Source organism: Diprion similis, chromosome 3, assembly GCF_021155765.1.
Source record: "Diprion similis isolate iyDipSimi1 chromosome 3, iyDipSimi1.1, whole genome shotgun sequence".
NCBI classification, from domain to species: Eukaryota; Metazoa; Arthropoda; class Insecta; order Hymenoptera; family Diprionidae; genus Diprion; species Diprion similis.
The window spans coordinates 18,141,102-18,160,136 of record NC_060107.1 but is presented as its reverse complement, the minus strand read 5'-3'; the positions used below and the strand labels follow the sequence as shown (position 1 = coordinate 18,160,136).

At 35.5% G+C, this 19,035-nt stretch overlaps 1 protein-coding gene and 1 long non-coding RNA gene across 2 annotated transcripts; both read left to right on the top strand.

Annotated features, from left to right (window-relative positions):
* Nucleotides 1-381: 381 nt before the first annotated feature.
* Nucleotides 382-2,101, top strand: LOC124404707. The gene is made up of 5 exons (XM_046879036.1): nt 382-936; nt 1,022-1,256; nt 1,405-1,531; nt 1,641-1,815; nt 1,899-2,101. Exons 1-5 carry the CDS (start codon nt 558-560, stop codon nt 2,099-2,101), a joined length of 1,119 nt encoding a protein of 372 aa, XP_046734992.1. The 5' UTR covers nt 382-557.
* A 425-nt stretch (nt 2,102-2,526) lies between these two features.
* Nucleotides 2,527-2,886, top strand: LOC124404114. Its single transcript, XR_006928983.1, has 2 exons — nt 2,527-2,804; nt 2,838-2,886. It is a non-coding gene; the product is annotated as an uncharacterized LOC124404114 (long non-coding RNA).
* The last annotated feature ends 16,149 nt before the right edge of the window (nt 2,887-19,035 follow it).

The following is a 19,035-nucleotide window of genomic DNA, read 5'->3' as shown; positions in this document are numbered from 1 at the left end:
AGAAAGTATCCCACAGCCACGAACCCAAATTATTAGGAATGCACAACGCTGGACCCCTTCCTGGGAATTGCGATGCAAATACTAGGCAATTCAGTAAATTTAAATCTGGTAAAAACTTTTTCAGTATCAATGATGGAAACAACACTGTTATGCTTAAAGATGGATCTCTTTGTGAGATTTGTAACATTCTAGATGTAGGTGGTCATCAGGTTCTTGTAACTAGGAAGTTTAATGGTAGACAAAATTTATACAACGTTGGCAGATCATCATCGTCCGTAGGAATTTTTAAATGTACTCATGTTTTGGGTGATATTAAACTAATGGCCGTGTCAGAAGTAGCAGCAAAATGTTATCGTATGCCGCTTTGGTCTGGTACTAACACAAATACAAATAGGGATGAGGTTGTAATTATGACCCTGTTGCATCATGCTTGAGTTATTTTAAAATATTTTTCAAATGTTTCTACTTTCCTATCCTAGATTACCATACAAATTTCTTTCTTTCTTCCCAGTATAATTTTTCGTTTTGTTTCATGACTTCAATAACTGTAAAGTGAAATGCTGAAGAAATCAATAACGCTGAGTAGCCACGGGCGTGTTATTCAAAAGCCAAACCGATATTGTACAACCGAGTCGTCTGCAGATGAAAGACCTGCAGCTTCAAACCCACCAAAGAAGCAGATGTCGATGGAGCAACGCATAGCAATGATGGTGGATCAAGTCGCTTCGGGAGACTCACAACATTTTGAATTGGGTAGTGATCAAGATGACCCTGACGAAATCATGCCAAATTCACAATTGCACTCTAGTAATTCTGTAACATTTAGCGATGTAGTACGAGTAACGACACAAGGACATAATCACGTCAAAGAGCGAATTAATCATATCCCGTTGAATTCAAGAGCATCAGTGAATCTACGTCCAGTCTCTGTAACAGGTTAATATAACAATTCTGATCTTTGCTGCAAAAACTGATTTAAGTGTTTTTCATTCACTAATATGTTTACATTACAAACTCACAGGTACTGTTGAAGAAAACCGTGACATTACACCGACTACATCTTCAGAGCAGACACTTCAGCGTATTGCCCAATCCACCACTGATGGTTTACAAGATCTTCTACAACAGTTTGAGGAGCGCCAAAAGGAATGCCTTCTAGACTTTGCAATGAAAGTCCGAAAGGACCACCGCGAAGACATGATTAAGCTTAACGACCACGCAGAGAAGCGCTACCAGCATTTCGAAACAGTCATCAAGTAATGCATTGATGTATCATCTTATTATCATCTTAGTACAACAGGTGGTAGAGTTAAAAAAAATATCTCAATACTGAATTCCTACTTAAGATTTTCGTTATGCCACTGCTTGCATTATAAGCTGTTTTCACAAATTATATCCTTGCAGACAAATGATTCAAAAGGAGCGGGAAATTGAAAGGGCGTACCCATATGAAAAGCCACCAGGGTTCCCTCTTGATTCCTTGGAGGTATTCCAGGAGTTTGAAGAAGATCCTGAAAGACAACGATCTCTAGTAAGCATTATAGTTTTATGATATCACCCGATACTGTATTTCTTCTCGGATGATAACTAATTTCAGTGACGTTTACTGCAAATTTAAAAACAAGTCATATGGATTTCAGAAACACTATCTCATCAATGTCGGTGGTATCACAGCTAGAGATGCTCTCAACCAATTTCTAAAGGAAGCCATGACAGATAGCCTGACAAAACACTTCTCTTGGACCGGAAAGACTGTTTTAGACAAAGAGAATCTACGACCACTATTTAATACCTGCATCGGAAAGGTGTTTTTTGGTGTGTACGACTAAGATTATCATTATTGACTAATAATACAGCAATCTATGTTCAATGCAAGTTTTTGATGATTATTTACGCAGATGCCTTACGTGAGTGTCGAACAATACCACAGCCACGTGATCGGACAAAATTTGCAAGACTGATGCAAGAGGTAATTCGGGGCGCAAAACAAAGACTGCGGGATTCAAAGAGACGCGCCAATGGTCCTTTTAGCATGGAGGGTCGCAGACAAAAATATATGAACGAAATGGCTCAACGGTACGATGTTGAAGACCCTGCCTAAAATGCCGGACACAAAACTGCACACGTAGATAGGGTACAGACATGATTGCAGGACCATGAGCCTGTATCCAGTCACAATCGTGTCTGTATCCAGTCCGCATGTGTAGTTTTGTGTCTGACATTTTATGCAGGGTAGGGTCTTTAAGTTCCTACGTGTCTTCAAATATACGTATCCATGTACTTTGTTTGGCTATTGTCATTTAACATATTGACTGTGATTTTCGTCTTCATGTTTCTGTTTAAGTATAGTATTTTTATTATTATATTTTTATTTAATTTATACTTGGTACTGCAGCTGTGATATACACCAGTGATATGTTACTAAGTGTTTTCCGAATAATTAGGTACCTATATCAACAAATATATCAAGAAAACTAATATCAAAAAAAAAAAAAAAAAAAATCGATACTCTAAACGCTCTTGGTATCGGGTATACATTTTAGTTTTCTGACATTTTTGTAAAGTCTTCATTTTTATCTTTTGACTTTAAATACTTCATTATTATTTACTATTGTCCTCATTTGATATAAGTTTATCAATACTATTATAAACTATAGTTGATAATAATTTTAAGCTATAACGTATAAAAATGTTACTATCTAAAGATATATTTATGTCAACTGTACAAGGGTTTCAGGGTCCCTTCTAGTCCTGTTGTAGACATAGATTTGTAGGTCAGTGTTTTTCTTGTCTATTTTTGCTACGTGATACTGCAGTATCTGATTATCAAATACGAGTAATTAACTGTAACACGTTTATAACTATTAATATCTTGAACTGAAAGTACAAAAATATGCAAACTCATATTATACCTATGTGTATATAGGTATAATATATCATATTTTACTATAGCCGCATACTAATAATATAAAATATGAAGGTTAATTATATAGTATGATGATTATATTCTGTGATTTTTGAACGCTAACAAATAAATGCGAAAATCTAACTGAATGTATAATTTTTTTTTTGCCAATGAGAACCTCTGCATTCTGCTCCTCAAGATACCGGCAAACCATTCAAGAATCATGCATGATCTGCAGCAAGCTTCTGTCGCAAGCACACATGCGCACGTTTTCCTACCACTGCGGAAACATACAGATAGTGGTCTGCCGCCAGAGTCGTGCACGCGCCATGTGACGGCCACAACGTGAACTTGCGACAGAATGCTACCTGGGCCTCTTCGAAACCGTCACTGGTTCTGAAGCTTCTCAACAATTGATAGTCGAAACAGCTCTAGCGTGAGCGAGCATATGACCTAGCATTTCTGGGTACATCCTGGTTGATCTTCGCGGCCCTGACAGTTTACCTCTGAAGTTGTCGCAAAGTGATTAGCTGCATAGCTGTATTATTATACTGACATTGTTGCGTATGATAATATTCTACAGATTTGTTACAAGCGTTATATATATTCGTATCTCACGACACTTTACTTCGTCATTTTCATGCTTGCTTAGCGGTATACAACGTCTGTTTTTAGCGGAATATATTCTTCGTTGTATACTTCTTCATCGATTAAAAGTTAATGCGCATATTTGGCCCATAGATTTTTGCCAGAGCCTTCCGAGATGGCCAATAGACCTGGTGTTATTCAACTCAAGCAACTTTTGAAGTTGCCTGCATATCAAGGTGTTCTAGATTCTGAAGGTCGAGTTCTTCCACCAAAGTCTCCGATATTCGAAAGATTATCCAATGCTATTGATAACGGGAATTGTTTCAATGCGAAATACGTTTACACTATATTAAAATTGGATCGATATGGCGTTTATACCGAATTACTGAGCACGCTCAATATCACTCCGGTTAACAATGTCGCTGCTATCATGAATAGTACCGCTGATTCGATTGATGAGAATCCTCGCGAATTTAGTCTTGACGTTGCAGATGTGTGGGATAAAATGCAACCAGAAGAGGTAGAATATCGTTTCAAAAATCGAGAGAAACGCCGATTGCATACTTTGAGACGCTATGCTTGGACGCATGCTTTGTATGATAAGATTTTCGAGGAGACCAAAATTCCATGCGCACTGACTTTCAAAACTGTAAAAATGTCAGCCAGTGGGTATTTTGCTAGTGTCTGGGGGAATTGCTCCGAATGCCCTGCTCGCTTTGAAGGTCGCATTGTGCACCCTCCAGAACAAGGCTTACCCATAATCATGGAATGTGGCGTAACTGAGTTTGATCCGTCAGTGAAACATAAAAAAAAGCGCCAGCTCAAAGGGGATTCCAGGGACGAAGTTGCGAAAAAACTCGTTGAAGGAAATGTACTTCCCTGTTCATGGAGGCGACAAGAAGCGGACAAGTTGATGAAGTTTGGTGATGACGAACCACCTCATTTATTTAGTGGCCATGTCCTGCGAAAGGCTAAACAAGAACGCCAAGACAACATATTAGGGATCACCACTAATAATGTTTTTGAAAGTATTCAGTTAATGAAATATAGCACTAGATATGAGGGAGCTATCAAATCTATTGGCTTGGACCCGCTGTACGTGCATTATTGGACTAGGGAGCAGACTGCAGTTTATGAACAGTTTCCATATACACTGTACATCGATGCAACGGGTTCATTGATGAAAAAAGTCAACCTACCTAATGGTGAAACTTGCTCTCATATTTACTTATATCAAGCCGTAGCGCAAGTTGATAAAAATACAGCTCCGGTATTTCAAATGGTCTCTTCGGTCCAGAATACGAATGCTATTGCCTATTGGCTCTTTGAATTTTTACGATAAGGATCTCAGCAGAAATCATGCTTTCCAATGCCTAAGGAGGTAGTTACAGACTTTGACAAGGCTCTTCTGGGTGCAACTGCTAGAGCTTTTGCACAGCAGCCAAGCTTGAAAGACTATCTGTCTATGTGCTTCAACCTTATAAAGGGAGTCTCTTCTGTCGCACCACCGTGTCTTTTGCGTTTGGACATATACCACTTTATGAATATGGTCGCGCGATGGAAATGTTTCTCCGGAAAAGCGTCAGGAGTGCGTCCATTTTATCTACGATCGGTTGCTATCTTGCGGAAGCAAACTACTTTTGAGGAATTCGAAAATCTTGCGAAAGCCTTATTAACTGTAGCGTTGGGTGAAAATCAATCAAAGGGAAGTACGGTCGATGCTGCACGGTCGATACTTACGTCGATGATCAGGGGCGCCAATTTTTCCGAAATCTCTGAGCACCATTTGATTGAGCCAATTGAAGAAGCGATCGTCATTGAGGAACATGAATTACGAGCCACAAGTCTGCAGACGTGGGCAGAAAATCTGTATAAAAACTGTGTCACAATGCTTGGAAGTGAATCTCAATCCGATTATATTAACGGATACTATTCCTTGGAATTTGCGAAAAAATTGAAAACGCTACTACCGTATTTTCCGTTATATAGCGAGATTATGCCGGGAGTCATTGGCTACGGATCCGTCAACGCAACATCTGCGGCGGTGGAATCAGAATTCAACGATTTGAAGCACCGCACGTTGAGAAATGTTGGCCGGCCACTACGCGTGGATAAATTTCTTAGTCGACACATTACGTCATTGTCTGGTCGACTGAAACTTGCCATTGCAGGCAAAATCAGTCCCGACTTTGATCCATATATAGGAAATGAGGTTTGCGTCCGGAAAGATCTTACCGTGGAAAATGATCAGCCTGATGATCCTGATACATTCGAAACTTCTATGCTAGAGACATCGGTATTGAATGAATCCGTCCAGAAAGATCTCATTGAAAAGGATGATCGCACCGATAACCCAGAGATATTCGAGACATCGGTATTAGATGAATTGAAAGAAGAACAAAATTGGCGAAATAAGAATTCAAAGCGGCCCAAACTTACATACGGTGACCCATGTCCCCAATTTGATTCGTCAAATATAAAGTACTCCGCATTACCAGTATTGCCCAACGGCCACTGGTGCCCAAGTGTTCGTGACAAAGAATTCACTATTATCTTGTCAAATACGTGCGGCTTTGATAGCTTATGCCAGATTTTGGCAATGGCTCTGCATACCAGCGAAGTCTACCAGTCAGCGTGTGCTCAAGCACTCTCGCCAATATACGCTGTTGTGAAGACTCTGATATCTGACGGCTTGTGTCAGAAAATTTACAAGCAGCGTGCAAATATTCTGACCGGTATACGAGAATTGCATCCAGTAACTCGCCGGAAGATAATAAAAGTGAATGCAAAATCCAATATCCGTAATTTGACAACGTACTTGTTGGAGCAAGATCCGAGCTGTGTTACATTGGCCACTTGTTCCCACTGTGGCTGCGTAAATAAACGAACACATGTCACTTTGGATATTAATTTCGATATCCTAACTGAAAACGGAGTAAGCGATCTTGCGGAAGCTCTGAGGAACGGTTCACACTCACCAAAAAAGTGTTGTGGGGACATCCCTACGTTAAAAAAAATCTACGGTCCACATCTTTTAATTGAGACTGATTGTGGAACCGGTAAAAAAGAGGCTTTGAAAAACTTTCCAAAAAATTTGCGTATGACGGATGAGCGATGCTATAACCTTGCTGGAGTAATTGGATACTCTGGGGGAAGACGCGTAGAATCCATCGGTCACTACACGGCTTACGTCAAATTAGGTAACCAGTGGCTGCACTATGACGACGATTACCGAAAACCGAACTCACGCCTAGTCATAGACGAGACACTGGTTGAGTCCACGTTGGGCATGTACATTCTTGCTTGAAGCGTTGGATATAGTTCATTTCGCGTATTCGATGACGCTGAAATGAATAAAAGGACGAGTCGGAAAAAATAGTCATTCAAAATATATAAAGACTTAAGTCTTTATATATTTTGAATATATTTACTACTATATATATATTACACATATATATTTGTATATAATAATATTATTATATTTTATTTGGCACAACTATTTTTTTTGTATCTTTTTTTTTTTTTTTTCTATGAACTTTTTTTTATCAAGTTTTTTAAATCACAATCAGTTTAATTTATAACACATAATTTTGTTTTGTTTTACTTAAAAAATTCTTTCGAAACTTTCTTGCAGTGATATGGATTCTTGTTTGAATAACTGTACGTTTTTACTACTATATATATATATATATATATAGTAAAAAAACTTTCTTGCAGTGATATGGATTCTTGTTTGAATAACTGTACGTTTTTACTACTATATATATATATATATTTGTATATAATAATATTATTATATTTTATTTGGCACAACTATTTTTTTTGTATCTTTTTTTTTTTTTTTTCTATGAACTTTTTTTTATCAAGTTTTTTAAATCACAATCAGTTTAATTTATAACACATAATTTTGTTTTGTTTTACTTAAAAAATTCTTTCGAAACTTTCTTGCACACATAATTTTGTTTTGTTTTACTTAAAAAATTCTTTCGAAACTTTCTTGCAGTGATATGGATTCTTGTTTGAATAACTGTACGTTTTTACTACTATATATATATAGTAGTAAAAACGTACAGTTATTCAAACAAGAATCCATATCACTGCAAGAAAGTTTCGAAAGAATTTTTTAAGTAAAACAAAACAAAATTATGTGTTATAAATTAAACTGATTGTGATTTAAAAAACTTGATAAAAAAAAGTTCATAGAAAAAAAAAAAAAAAAGATACAAAAAAAATAGTTGTGCCAAATAAAATATAATAATATTATTATATACAAATATATATGTGTAATATTTCGAACTCAACGGAAATTATTATGTGTTATGAGCAGAACTTATTATATGTTATGAAATTAATGAAAAAAAAAAATAATAAAAAAAAAACAGTTGTGTCAAATATAATAGAGTAATGAGAAAAATATATATAGATATATAAAAAAGTATATTAAGATTATAACGATACTACAGCGAAGAATGTATCAGTAAAAACGTTCAGTTGACAATACTACGGAAAGATATATATATATATATATATATATATATGTCGGAGTATTTCAAATATGTGTTGTTGTATTCTTTTACAAATCCCTGTTTAATTTATCACATTAAAATCAATAAATAAGAATTTGAACTCTTGATGAGTCTGCCATATCAAGCGTCAAGCGTTATTTTGGTAAGCTATGAATATAGCATGGTGATGGACCTTAGTAACAAACAAATGGGTTGTTGATAACTACGCTTGAACGAAATCGACAGTCACGGGAAAACGAGAGAGTTGACCAGACGTGTCGGGATCATTACGCTTAAAGATGAGTAATATAAATCAAGAAGATCATTTTCCGTCTTCACCGCCTTTCCGAGGCTTCTCCTCGACATCAGAAGTGGGATGTGGATCTGTTAACCCACAAGGAACGAGTGAGCATAACGAAGAAAAGTGGCGATTGCTTCTTGAACAACAGAATCGTAATTTTCTTGCGTTATTACAAGTGATGAAAACTCCTTCAGTGAATAATAATAATGTGCATCTACCGGAGTTTGATCCTGATAAACCGGAAGTGAACGCGAGATCATGGATAACGACCGCTGATATTTGTATGACTGATCAACCATTGCAAGGTGCACCGTTAATGATTGAGTTGAGTCGTGCTATGAGGGGACAGGCTTTGGCATGGCTGTCGCAAGTATCATATGCCGGGATAACGTGGAGCGAATTTAAAGAATTGTTCGTATCAAGGTATGATTGTCCGGAAACTCTTGCTGCATTTTTAATAAGTTTTACCAACAATAAACCTAAAGAAGGTGAATGTATTGCGTCTTATGCTGCGTCGTTGATGAATTCATTGATGAATCAGTGGAAAAACTTGACCACTGAAGAGATAGCAATATCAACAATATTGGCGCATATTGCACGTTTTGAATCACGTGTCCAACGTCTCGCTTTCACGACCAAAATTATTACAAGGAATCAACTCCATAATGAGTTGAAAGCTATGTCATTTTTGAAACGAAGATCTTCAGAAAGTCAAAATGAACGTAATGAGGGATCCGAGTCAAAAAAATTCAAGTTTACGCCATTTTCTCTTGAAGTCAAATGTTTCCAATGTGGAAAAATAGGCCATAAAGCATCAACGTGTCGATCAAGGAAGGAAAATCATAGGATGGAGAGACAAACTGGAATTCAAAAGGAATTATGGAAGAAAAATTCTTCAGTCCGATCCTCAGATTCCATTAAATGTTTCAAATGTCAGAAGATGGGTCATTTTGCTTCGCGTTGTCCTGAGAAAGCTGCAAAGGAAGGATTTGATAATGGCAATGGTAAAATTATGGAGCGTCGTGTTGATATGTGTGTAATTAACATGCCTGCTGGAGTTTTACAACAAGCCGGTGAGCGATTTTCATTTTACTATGACTCAGGATCTCAATGTTCTCTTATCAAGGAGTCAATTTCTTGTAAAATTCATGGAAAACGATTAAATAATGTCGTTACTATGACTGGTATTGGGCAAGCAAGCGTTATTAGCACTTTACAAATTTTATCAACTGTAAACATTGACGATGTTACTATTGAAATACTTTTTCATGTTCTATTTGATCGATACTTACGTCACGACATTATGATAGGTGCGGAAATATTAAGTCAGGGTTTATCTGTACTAATGACAGTTGACACATTAAAGTTAACCAAAACACGTGTTGTTAATACGTGTAATGTAACGCTTCATGAATTCAACTTTGACAGTGTGGACACCGATATTTCTTTCGAATATAAATCGAAATTAGTATCCATCTTGAACAAATTCAAAAATCAATTTGTGTATGGTACTCCAAAAGGTCGTGCGGATGTTGAAACCGTAAAAATCCGCCTCAAGGACCCAAATAAAACAGTTTACCGTCGCCCATATAGATTGAGTGAAGAAGAACGGAAAATTGTTCGTGATAAAATAAACGAACTTTTAAACGCTAAAGTAATTCGTCCCAGTTCTTCCCCTTTTGCAAGTCCTATTCTTCTTGTCAAGAAAAAGGATGGTTCAGACAGAATGTGTATAGATTACAGGGAGTTGAATGACAACACCGTTCCCGAAAGATTTCCGTTGCCCTTAATTTCGGATCAGATTAACAGACTCCATGGATGTTTTTACTTTTCGATCCTAGACATGGCCAGTGGGTATCATCAGCTGCCAATGCATCCTGATTCAATAGAAAAGACAGCATTTATCACCTCGGAAGGACATTTTGAGTATCTTGCTTTACCTTTTGGTCTTCGTAACGCTCCTGCGGCATTCCAACGCGCAGTGATAACGGCTTTAGGTGAACTTGCTAATACGTATGTGGTAGTCTACATGGATGATATTCTTGTTGTTGGAACACAAGATATAGAAGAATCTTTAAACCGAGTAGAAAAAGTTTTAAGCACACTCACAAAGGCAGGTTTTTCTTTTAACATCAAGAAGTGTTCCTTCATGAAACAAAAGGTGGAGTATCTTGGCTATGAAGTAAGTCAAGGTGAAGTTAGGCCGAATCCTCGGAAGATCGAGGCACTGGTAGCTTTACCCCCTCCTCAAACTGTATACCAGTTACGTCAATTCATAGGGTTGGCGTCTTATTTTCGACAATTTGTGTTTAAGTTCTCACAAATTATGACGCCACTTTTTGCTCTAACAAGTTCTTCAAAGAAAAATCTTGATTGGAAACCTGATCACGAGGCTATACGTCAGAAAATTATCACTTCATTGACTAATGAACCAGTATTAACAATATACAATCCTGAGTGTCCAACTGAGTTACACACGGACGCAAGTTCTATAGGTTATGGGGCAATTCTTATGCAGAAGAAGGAAAGTAAACTTCGACCAGTGGCTTATTTCAGCAAACGCACTACGACTGCAGAATCAAAATATCACTCATACGAGTTAGAGACGCTCGCAGTTGTTAATGCGGTGAAACATTTCAGACATTACCTACATGGCTGTAAATTTACCGTAGTAACAGACTGCAGTTCGTTACAAGCGTCACGAAAGAAATTAGATCTCACACCACGAGTTCATAGGTGGTGGGCCTTCCTACAGACATTCGATTTTGAAATTGTTCATAGAGATGGGAAGCGCATGGGTCATGCTGATTTCTTCTCTAGAAATCCTTTGCCTGAAACACCTCCCAAGACTTTTGATAAAGTCGAGCAAAAGGAAGTCTATACAATAGATCTTTCTGGAAATTGGTTGTCTGCTGAGCAACAGCGAGACTCCGAAATTTCAAAGCTAAAAACTGATTTTAATGAGAACCGATTGGACGAAGAAATGAGTAAAACTTTAGAGATTCGATCAGGAATTTTGTATCGAAAGATTCAACGTAATGGAAGATCACGGTGGTTGCCCATTTTACCTCGAGCTCTTAGGTGGTCAGTCATCAACACCGCACACGAATCATTAATGCATCTTGGATGGGAGAAAACTTTAGAAAAGTTATATGATCTCTATTGGTTCGAAAAAATGTCCAAATTTACCAGAAAATTTGTGGATAATTGCGTTACTTGTAAAATCGCTAAATCTCATTCGGGAAAAATTCAAGCGGAGTTGCACCCGATTCCAAAGATTGCCATACCATGGCATACAATACATATCGATGCTACTGGCAAACTCAGTGGTAAAAACGACAAGAAAGAGTATGTATTTGTAATGATTGATGCGTTCACAAAATTTGTAATTTTACGTCACACACTTCGTATTGACACAGTAAACAGTATCAAAGCCTTGTCATGCTGTGTATCTTTGTTTGGAGCTCCGGTTAGGGTGATTGCAGATCAAGGACGTTGTTTTGCGAGTTCAGATTTTAAGGAATTTTGTGAATCTCACAAAATTAATCTTCATCTGATAGCGACTGGGAGTTCTCGTGCAAATGGACAGGTTGAACGAGTTATGGGTACGCTCAGGAATATGCTGACAGCAGTGGAAACAGGTATAGAACGATCATGGCAGGACGAATTATCTGATGTTCAATTAGCTCTGAACTGTGCTGTCAATCGAATCACTAAATTTAGTCCACTTGAACTATTAATGGGCAAGGTAGCTAGGCCATTGAAATTGATGCTCGCAGATGATATTGAACCGCAAGTTGACATAGACGAGGTCCGAAGTTTGGCTGTAACAAATATGGACAAAAACGCTGAGTATGACAAAACTAGATTCGATCGGACAAAAGCAAAAGTTGATAAATTCGAGATAGGAGATTTTGTATTGATTCAAAACGAAGAACGCAATCAAACGAAGATTGACCCTAAATACAAAGGACCGTTTAAAGTAGTCGACGTGCTTGATGGAGATAGATACGTTCTCACAGCTCTCGATTCGAATAGAAGATACAAATACTCTCATGACAGATTAAGAAAAATGCCCGATACCAACATTCAAGTCGACATTCCAGATCAAGACTCCTTGCTAGGCGAACCTGAAGAAATTTCAAGTGTGTATACAGTCTTAGAATCATACAATTAAAGGTATATAGTACAGGCTTTTCTGATTAGAAGTATGAAACTGTATGAGAAAAGAGTGTGCCGTGGTGAAGGCTTGATGAGTGAGTACCTGTTACTGGATGGAAGTAACAGAGGTATTGTGTGTGAGTACCTGTTACTGGATGGAAGTAACAGAGATATTGTGTGTGAGTACCTGTTACTGGATGGAAGTAACAGAGGTATTGTGTGTGAGTACCTGTTACTGGATGGAAGTAACAGAAGTATTGTGTGTGAGTACCTGTTACTGGATGGAAGTAACAGAGGTATTGTGTGTGAGTACCTGTTACTGGATGGGAGTAACAGAGGTATTGTGTACCCCGTTACTGGTTAAGAGCGGGATGTCTCATCACTGGATTAATGTGATCTGAGTTTATATGAGAAACTGAATGAAAGAATATTTCTCATCTGAATGGCTTGAACTATGTTACTCATTTCAGAATACAGATTTTCATGTTTTAATTAAGGAAAGATGAATCGGAAGGCCAGGGTGGCCGAGGCGAAAAATTATTGATGAAATATTTTTTTTTTTTTTCTTCTCTTTACAGACGAATCACACGAGGACGTGTGATAGATCAGAATGGCCGTGTCGGAGTATTTCAAATATGTGTTGTTGTATTCTTTTACAAATCCCTGTTTAATTTATCAAATTAAAATCAATAAATAAGAATTTGAACTCTTGATGAGTCTGCCATATCAAGCGTCAAGCGTTATTTTGGTAAGCTATGAATATAGCATGGTGATGGACCTTAGTAACAAACAAATGGGTTGTTGATAACTACGCTTGAACGAAATCGACAGTCACGGGAAAACGAGAGAGTTGACCAGACGTGTCGGGATCGTTACGCTTAAAGATGAGTAATATAAATCAAGAAGATCATTTTCCGTCTTCACCGCCTTTCCGAGGCTTCTCCTCGACATATATATATAGTAGTAAACACGTACAGTTATCGAAACAAAAAGACCATATCAACGCAAGAAAGTTTCGAAAGAATTTTTTAAATAAAACAAAACAAAATTATGTGTTATACATTAAACTGATTGTATTTCATAAAAATTGATAGAAAAAAGTTCATACAAAAAACAAAAAAATACCAAAAAAACAGTCGTGCCAAATAAAATATAATAATATTATTATATATAAATATATATGTGTAATTTTTCAAACTCAACGGAAATCATTATGTTGTATGAGCAGAACTTATTATGTGTTATGAAATTGATAAATAAAAAAAAAAAAAAAAAAAAAAAACAGTTGGGTCAAATATAATAGAATAATGATATAAATATATTCGCCTCCTGCAACAAGACTTGCAGCGCCTCTCTCGGCGAACGCGTTAGGAAGCGTTGCTGAACTGATGCAAAACATTGTGTACTTTACATAAGAACCTTAGTAAATAACGGTGGAAGTGCTAGATGAAAAGTTTAAAAACTATTATAATAAATGATATTAAAATAATGTGAATTGAAAACAATAATCCTTTTAAGTACATAATAGGACACGGGGAAGCAAGCGTAAGTTGAATTACTTTTATAATCATCTGTTTTTAATTCGTCAGTTTTAGGTTATGAGCTCGTAAATATTAGATGAAGTTTACATATACCTACTATAAATATATTTATAACGCTAATATGTAGAAAATATGTACAATATTTATACAATGTTAGAAGTTGTACTTTATTATTAAAAAAAAGCAATTTCAAAAATATAATTGAAACATTTTTTAACAGATTCATTATGGATGTTATTATCAAAACTGGTTTTGAAAAAATATCCCATAACATTGAATTTCAACCTGAAACAGTCCCAAAAGGAAAAGCCCTCGTGGCGGCTGGACATGTTCGGGATGTGCAGGAAGAGCAGAAATATGGCATGAACTGTATTAAAATATCTGCGAATGTAATTAGACAAACGTCAGTTTCTTTAACACCATATGCTACAAAGCTCAGTGTAAGTAATAGTTTTAAATTGTTTTATTACCTAATTTTGTACAAATCGTGTAATGCTTGATTGAAAAATAAATTTGTAACAATTATTTTGTTACAGATAAATTTGAAAAGAGAAGTAGTATCTGTTTCTTGCACACGCGTGTACAACAAAAGTGCTAAATGTAAGCATATAGCTGCAGTTATTTATTATATAAACCATATAGAAAGTTTAACTAAAACTGACCACGAGCAGCAGTGGGGCAAGGTGTCTGCAAAAAAGTTTGCTCAAGAAAAATATTCTAAAGGTGCATACTTTTGGGAAATGTTTCCGCCAAAGCCACAAAAAAAACCTGCACCCATGGACGTAGAACTATCAGAATTGGAAGGCAATTCAATGTTAAAACTTATATTAATGGCAGCAGAAAAAGGAAAAGAATATTATGAAGTACAAACTTGTGTTGCAAGTCTGCTCGATAAGGTGGAAATTTTGTTGGACTTAAACAGATGTGAAGACTGTGTTCAACAAACATTTACGTGTGCAATGAATCACCCCATTTACATAAGTGGCTGTGAAATTAGTATTAAGGCAAAACAATTTTATGCTAAAAATGTTGTGATAGAAAAGAAAAATATTATAAAACTATGTTGTGATACATTAGAACAATCAAATTGTGATGAGTGGTTTCAGGCTCGAAAATTAAGAATAAGTGCAAGTAAAGATGTACATTCAATAAAAATCAGACAAAAAAAAACTGAGGAGGCATTGCTCATGGAAATGGTGAATCCAAAAAATATTACAACTAAATCAATTTTGTATGGTAGAAATAACGAAAAAAAAGCTATAAAAGTTTATGAGAAGATGTACGGAGTCAAAGTAATAAAACTTGGAGTTTTAGTCAGCGATAGGCAACCATGGTTGTGTGCCAGCCTTGATGGAGTAGTTTTAGAAAATGATTCTATCCTTAGAATTATAGAAATAAAATGCCCCCTAGTAGCTGTCAAAAATTACCAATTATTGATGAAGCGAATGAAAAATGCAATGTCAAATATTTAAAATTTTATGGAGATCAAATAAGATTGAAAGAAAGTAGTATGTACTATACTCAGTGTCAAGTACAAATGTATGTTAGTGGTGTAAGTACCTGTCACTTGTTTATTTACTCGCCAATTGAAAATGGAAGTTGTTGTGTTCAAGTTGAGAGAGATGAATCATTTTTGCAGAAAGTCATTATTAAAAGTGAACAATTTTATTTTCATTACTATTTACCTGCCTTAATGTCAAAACCATTAGAAAATCAAGATGAAAAAAAAAGATGTTTCAATGGGCAAGACATTTCCAATCAAAATTAATATATTGTTTCCGAAAGTAATCAAAGTACAATTATGATACTTTATTACAAATTTGTTTTCTTTGTTATTAATATATGAGAAGGGTTATCAATGCGCAATTTTATTTTAGAAAGAATGCAAATGCATTTTCCAATCGTTAAAACAATACCAAAGTATTATGATTAAATATTCTTTTATTTATGATATAGTAAGTTCAAAAATGAAAATAGCAAGTATTAATTACTAAAAGCAGTTGCAGTACTTCTAAATATTAAATGCAACTTTATAAAATAATACAATATATTTTATATTAAGACAGTTGAAAAAAAAAAAAAAAAAACAATAAAACGTTCAATTATTTCTTGTCAAAAAAGTTGTTGTTATTCAATATTTATTCCTGCAATTATTGGAGTCTGAAGATTTACTAATACACAGCACATTTGGAGTAGATCATCGATACTTGAAAACAAATGCTCCGGTATAAATTGTAAAATTTTGTATGTTCTCAACCGTTGCATAATTCTTTCGACGTGGATACGAACTCTTGCTACGCTGTATGTTAAACTTGTTTCTTTTTCACTGAACTCATTTTTTTTCTCTAAGAACGGTGGCATAACAAACAATACTTTTTTGCCTGATGCATCAATTTTTGCTTTAATTTCTGGAAATCCTTTATCTGCTAAAACTTCATCTCCATCCTCAAGTAAATCTACACACTTTGATTCTATTGTTATGTTAGAATCTGTTTTTCTTCCTCCGGCTACTTTAGATTTGAAACTAATCCACCCACATGGAGCAATTCCAATGAGAACTTTTGCTGTAAATCCTTTTTTATAATGAGAATAAGTGAAGACTTTATTATTTACACCACTAGGTATTTCAATTTTAAACTCCGTGCAATCTATTATAACTCGAGTGTTTGCATACTCTGGCTTGAAACAATCTGGCATTGTTCTTTGCACTACATATTTGTCAGGCCAAAACACTAAATTTGCTGTAACTGCAGCTAAATGATGCAGCATTGAATAAAATATTTTTGAAATGGTTGTCTCATTTACAGCAAAAAATACACTCAGTGTAGAAAATGTTAAACCTGTTTTCATCAAAATTAAAAAAATGAACAATCTATTTTTTAGCGACACAGTACATCTGTTTTCATTTACAGCTGATTTAGCCCTTTTCAACAAAAATTCAAAATTTTCCTTTGTCACTCCTGCAGTCTGTTTTAGTTGCTTTTCATTAATAATTGATTCATAACCACAAAACTTTCTATTTTCCTTCTCCAAATTACAAGATACTTCTTCATCACAAGCACTTTTTGAAGGTGTGCCTACACATTGATCTTTTACTTTTTTCCCTACAATTTCAATAGTATTCAAAGATGTTAAATCTGTTTGAATTTCAGCGTCACAGTAATTCTTATCGCTATAAATATATTTAACACGAGTTGTAATTTTTATATTTAAATGTGATTTTTAAGAGCATTAAATAATAAATAAATAAATAAAGATTTACATTCTCCTTCTTAATGATTCATCCTTGATACAAATTTAATAAGAAAGGAGTAAAATAGGTATATTAAATACACAAATTCAAGTTAGTTAAAACTTACACACACATCCATCCATACAACACTCATACAGACATTTTAAAATACGCCGCATTGTCAAAGTATATATATTTTAAAGTTAAATTCAGAATGCACTTGTTTGTCAAAATTTAGATTATTCGGGTATCAAAGGGAATTCAATAAATGTTATTTCATCTAAGATACTCATGATACGAATAGTTCCATCGATGTTGGACGTTCAGCAGCAGCCTTCGAAGAGATCCACGTTGATGATGAGAACGATAACGTCCGTTAAATGTACATGGAGAATATTTGATGGTGGTTCCAAGTTTGAGGCTCACGTGTTCGAATTGAATTCGGATCTTGATATCTTCGTATCGTATCGGCATAAAATCTCATTGATGGTCGACGTTATAATTGTTGGATTTTCTTTGATACCATTATTAAACTTTGAATTGCACTTTTAGGTGTTTGAATGTCACATTAGATTGAAGTAATATAAATTGAATAAAGTTTTAACTAATTCGGAGGAATTTTGACCTCGTGGTCCGGCGTCTTCTCCAAGTGTGTCTCATTTCCTCATTTCACCTGTTCCGCCTAGCACCCAATTCTAGGTGGCTGTGTCGGAACTGTTCAAACTTCGCGTTTAGCGCACCCAGTGCCACGTGTACATTTAGGGCGCGAATAATTCAAATGATATTATCGTTACATTTACTCCCCTTTTTTCATGAGGTTGGTCATTACTCGTGAAAAACACTCACTTGGGTCACTATTGTTCTTACAAACTAAAACATTCACACAGCATACAACATACCAACAAATTATTAATAAACCTCTTAATAACTATTCATATTACATTTCGTCATGGTTTCCTTATATTTAAATCTTCCACAGCGATGAAGGAACAATCAAACAATACGTTGGCTCGTATCTACCGTATCATAGAACAACTCGTCAATAGCTAGGTAGATTGATAATATCGACGTAACATGGTTCGATTGTATGTACCCTTCACCTTGTTTTTATTTTCAGTATCGACTAGAACATATGCATTTACACCTATAATTTTCGATATTCTATAAGGGCCTTGGAATAAATGGAAAAACTTCTGTGTAACCTTATCAATTGCACTCGATTGCATGGGAACTCTAATAAGTACCAAATCATCTACTTTCAGTTCTACTTTAGATTTATTTTTCTGATGTGAGCGACGTCTATGAAAATTTGTTACTAATCTTTCTTTAGCTAATTCTAACTGCAAATTCTTATCAAGTTTTTTAGATTCAGGAAACTTAATTAATTGTTGGATCTTATCGACATGACTTGTATTAAATTGAAGTTGATGTGGAGTAAAGCCGGTACTTTGATGGATGGTAACATTCAAAATATTCTCAATTGTTGTTATATATTTTGCCCACTTGGTGTGTTGCTCGGCACAATAAACTCTAAAAAATTTTCCAAGTTCACGCATAACTCTTTCGGTAGGATTAGACTGGGGATGCCGTATTGATGAATAACAAACTTTAATGCCTAATTGTTGTAATCCAGTCTTCCATTTTCCAGATGTGAATTGAGTTCCATTATCAGAGAGTATACGGTTCGGTTTTCCAAATTTAGGTATATAATGATCGACAATTTTCTTTAAGCTCACTTGCGTAGTAGCTTTTTTCATAGGATATAAGGTGACATGTTTCGAGAAAGCATCCATGGCTACTAA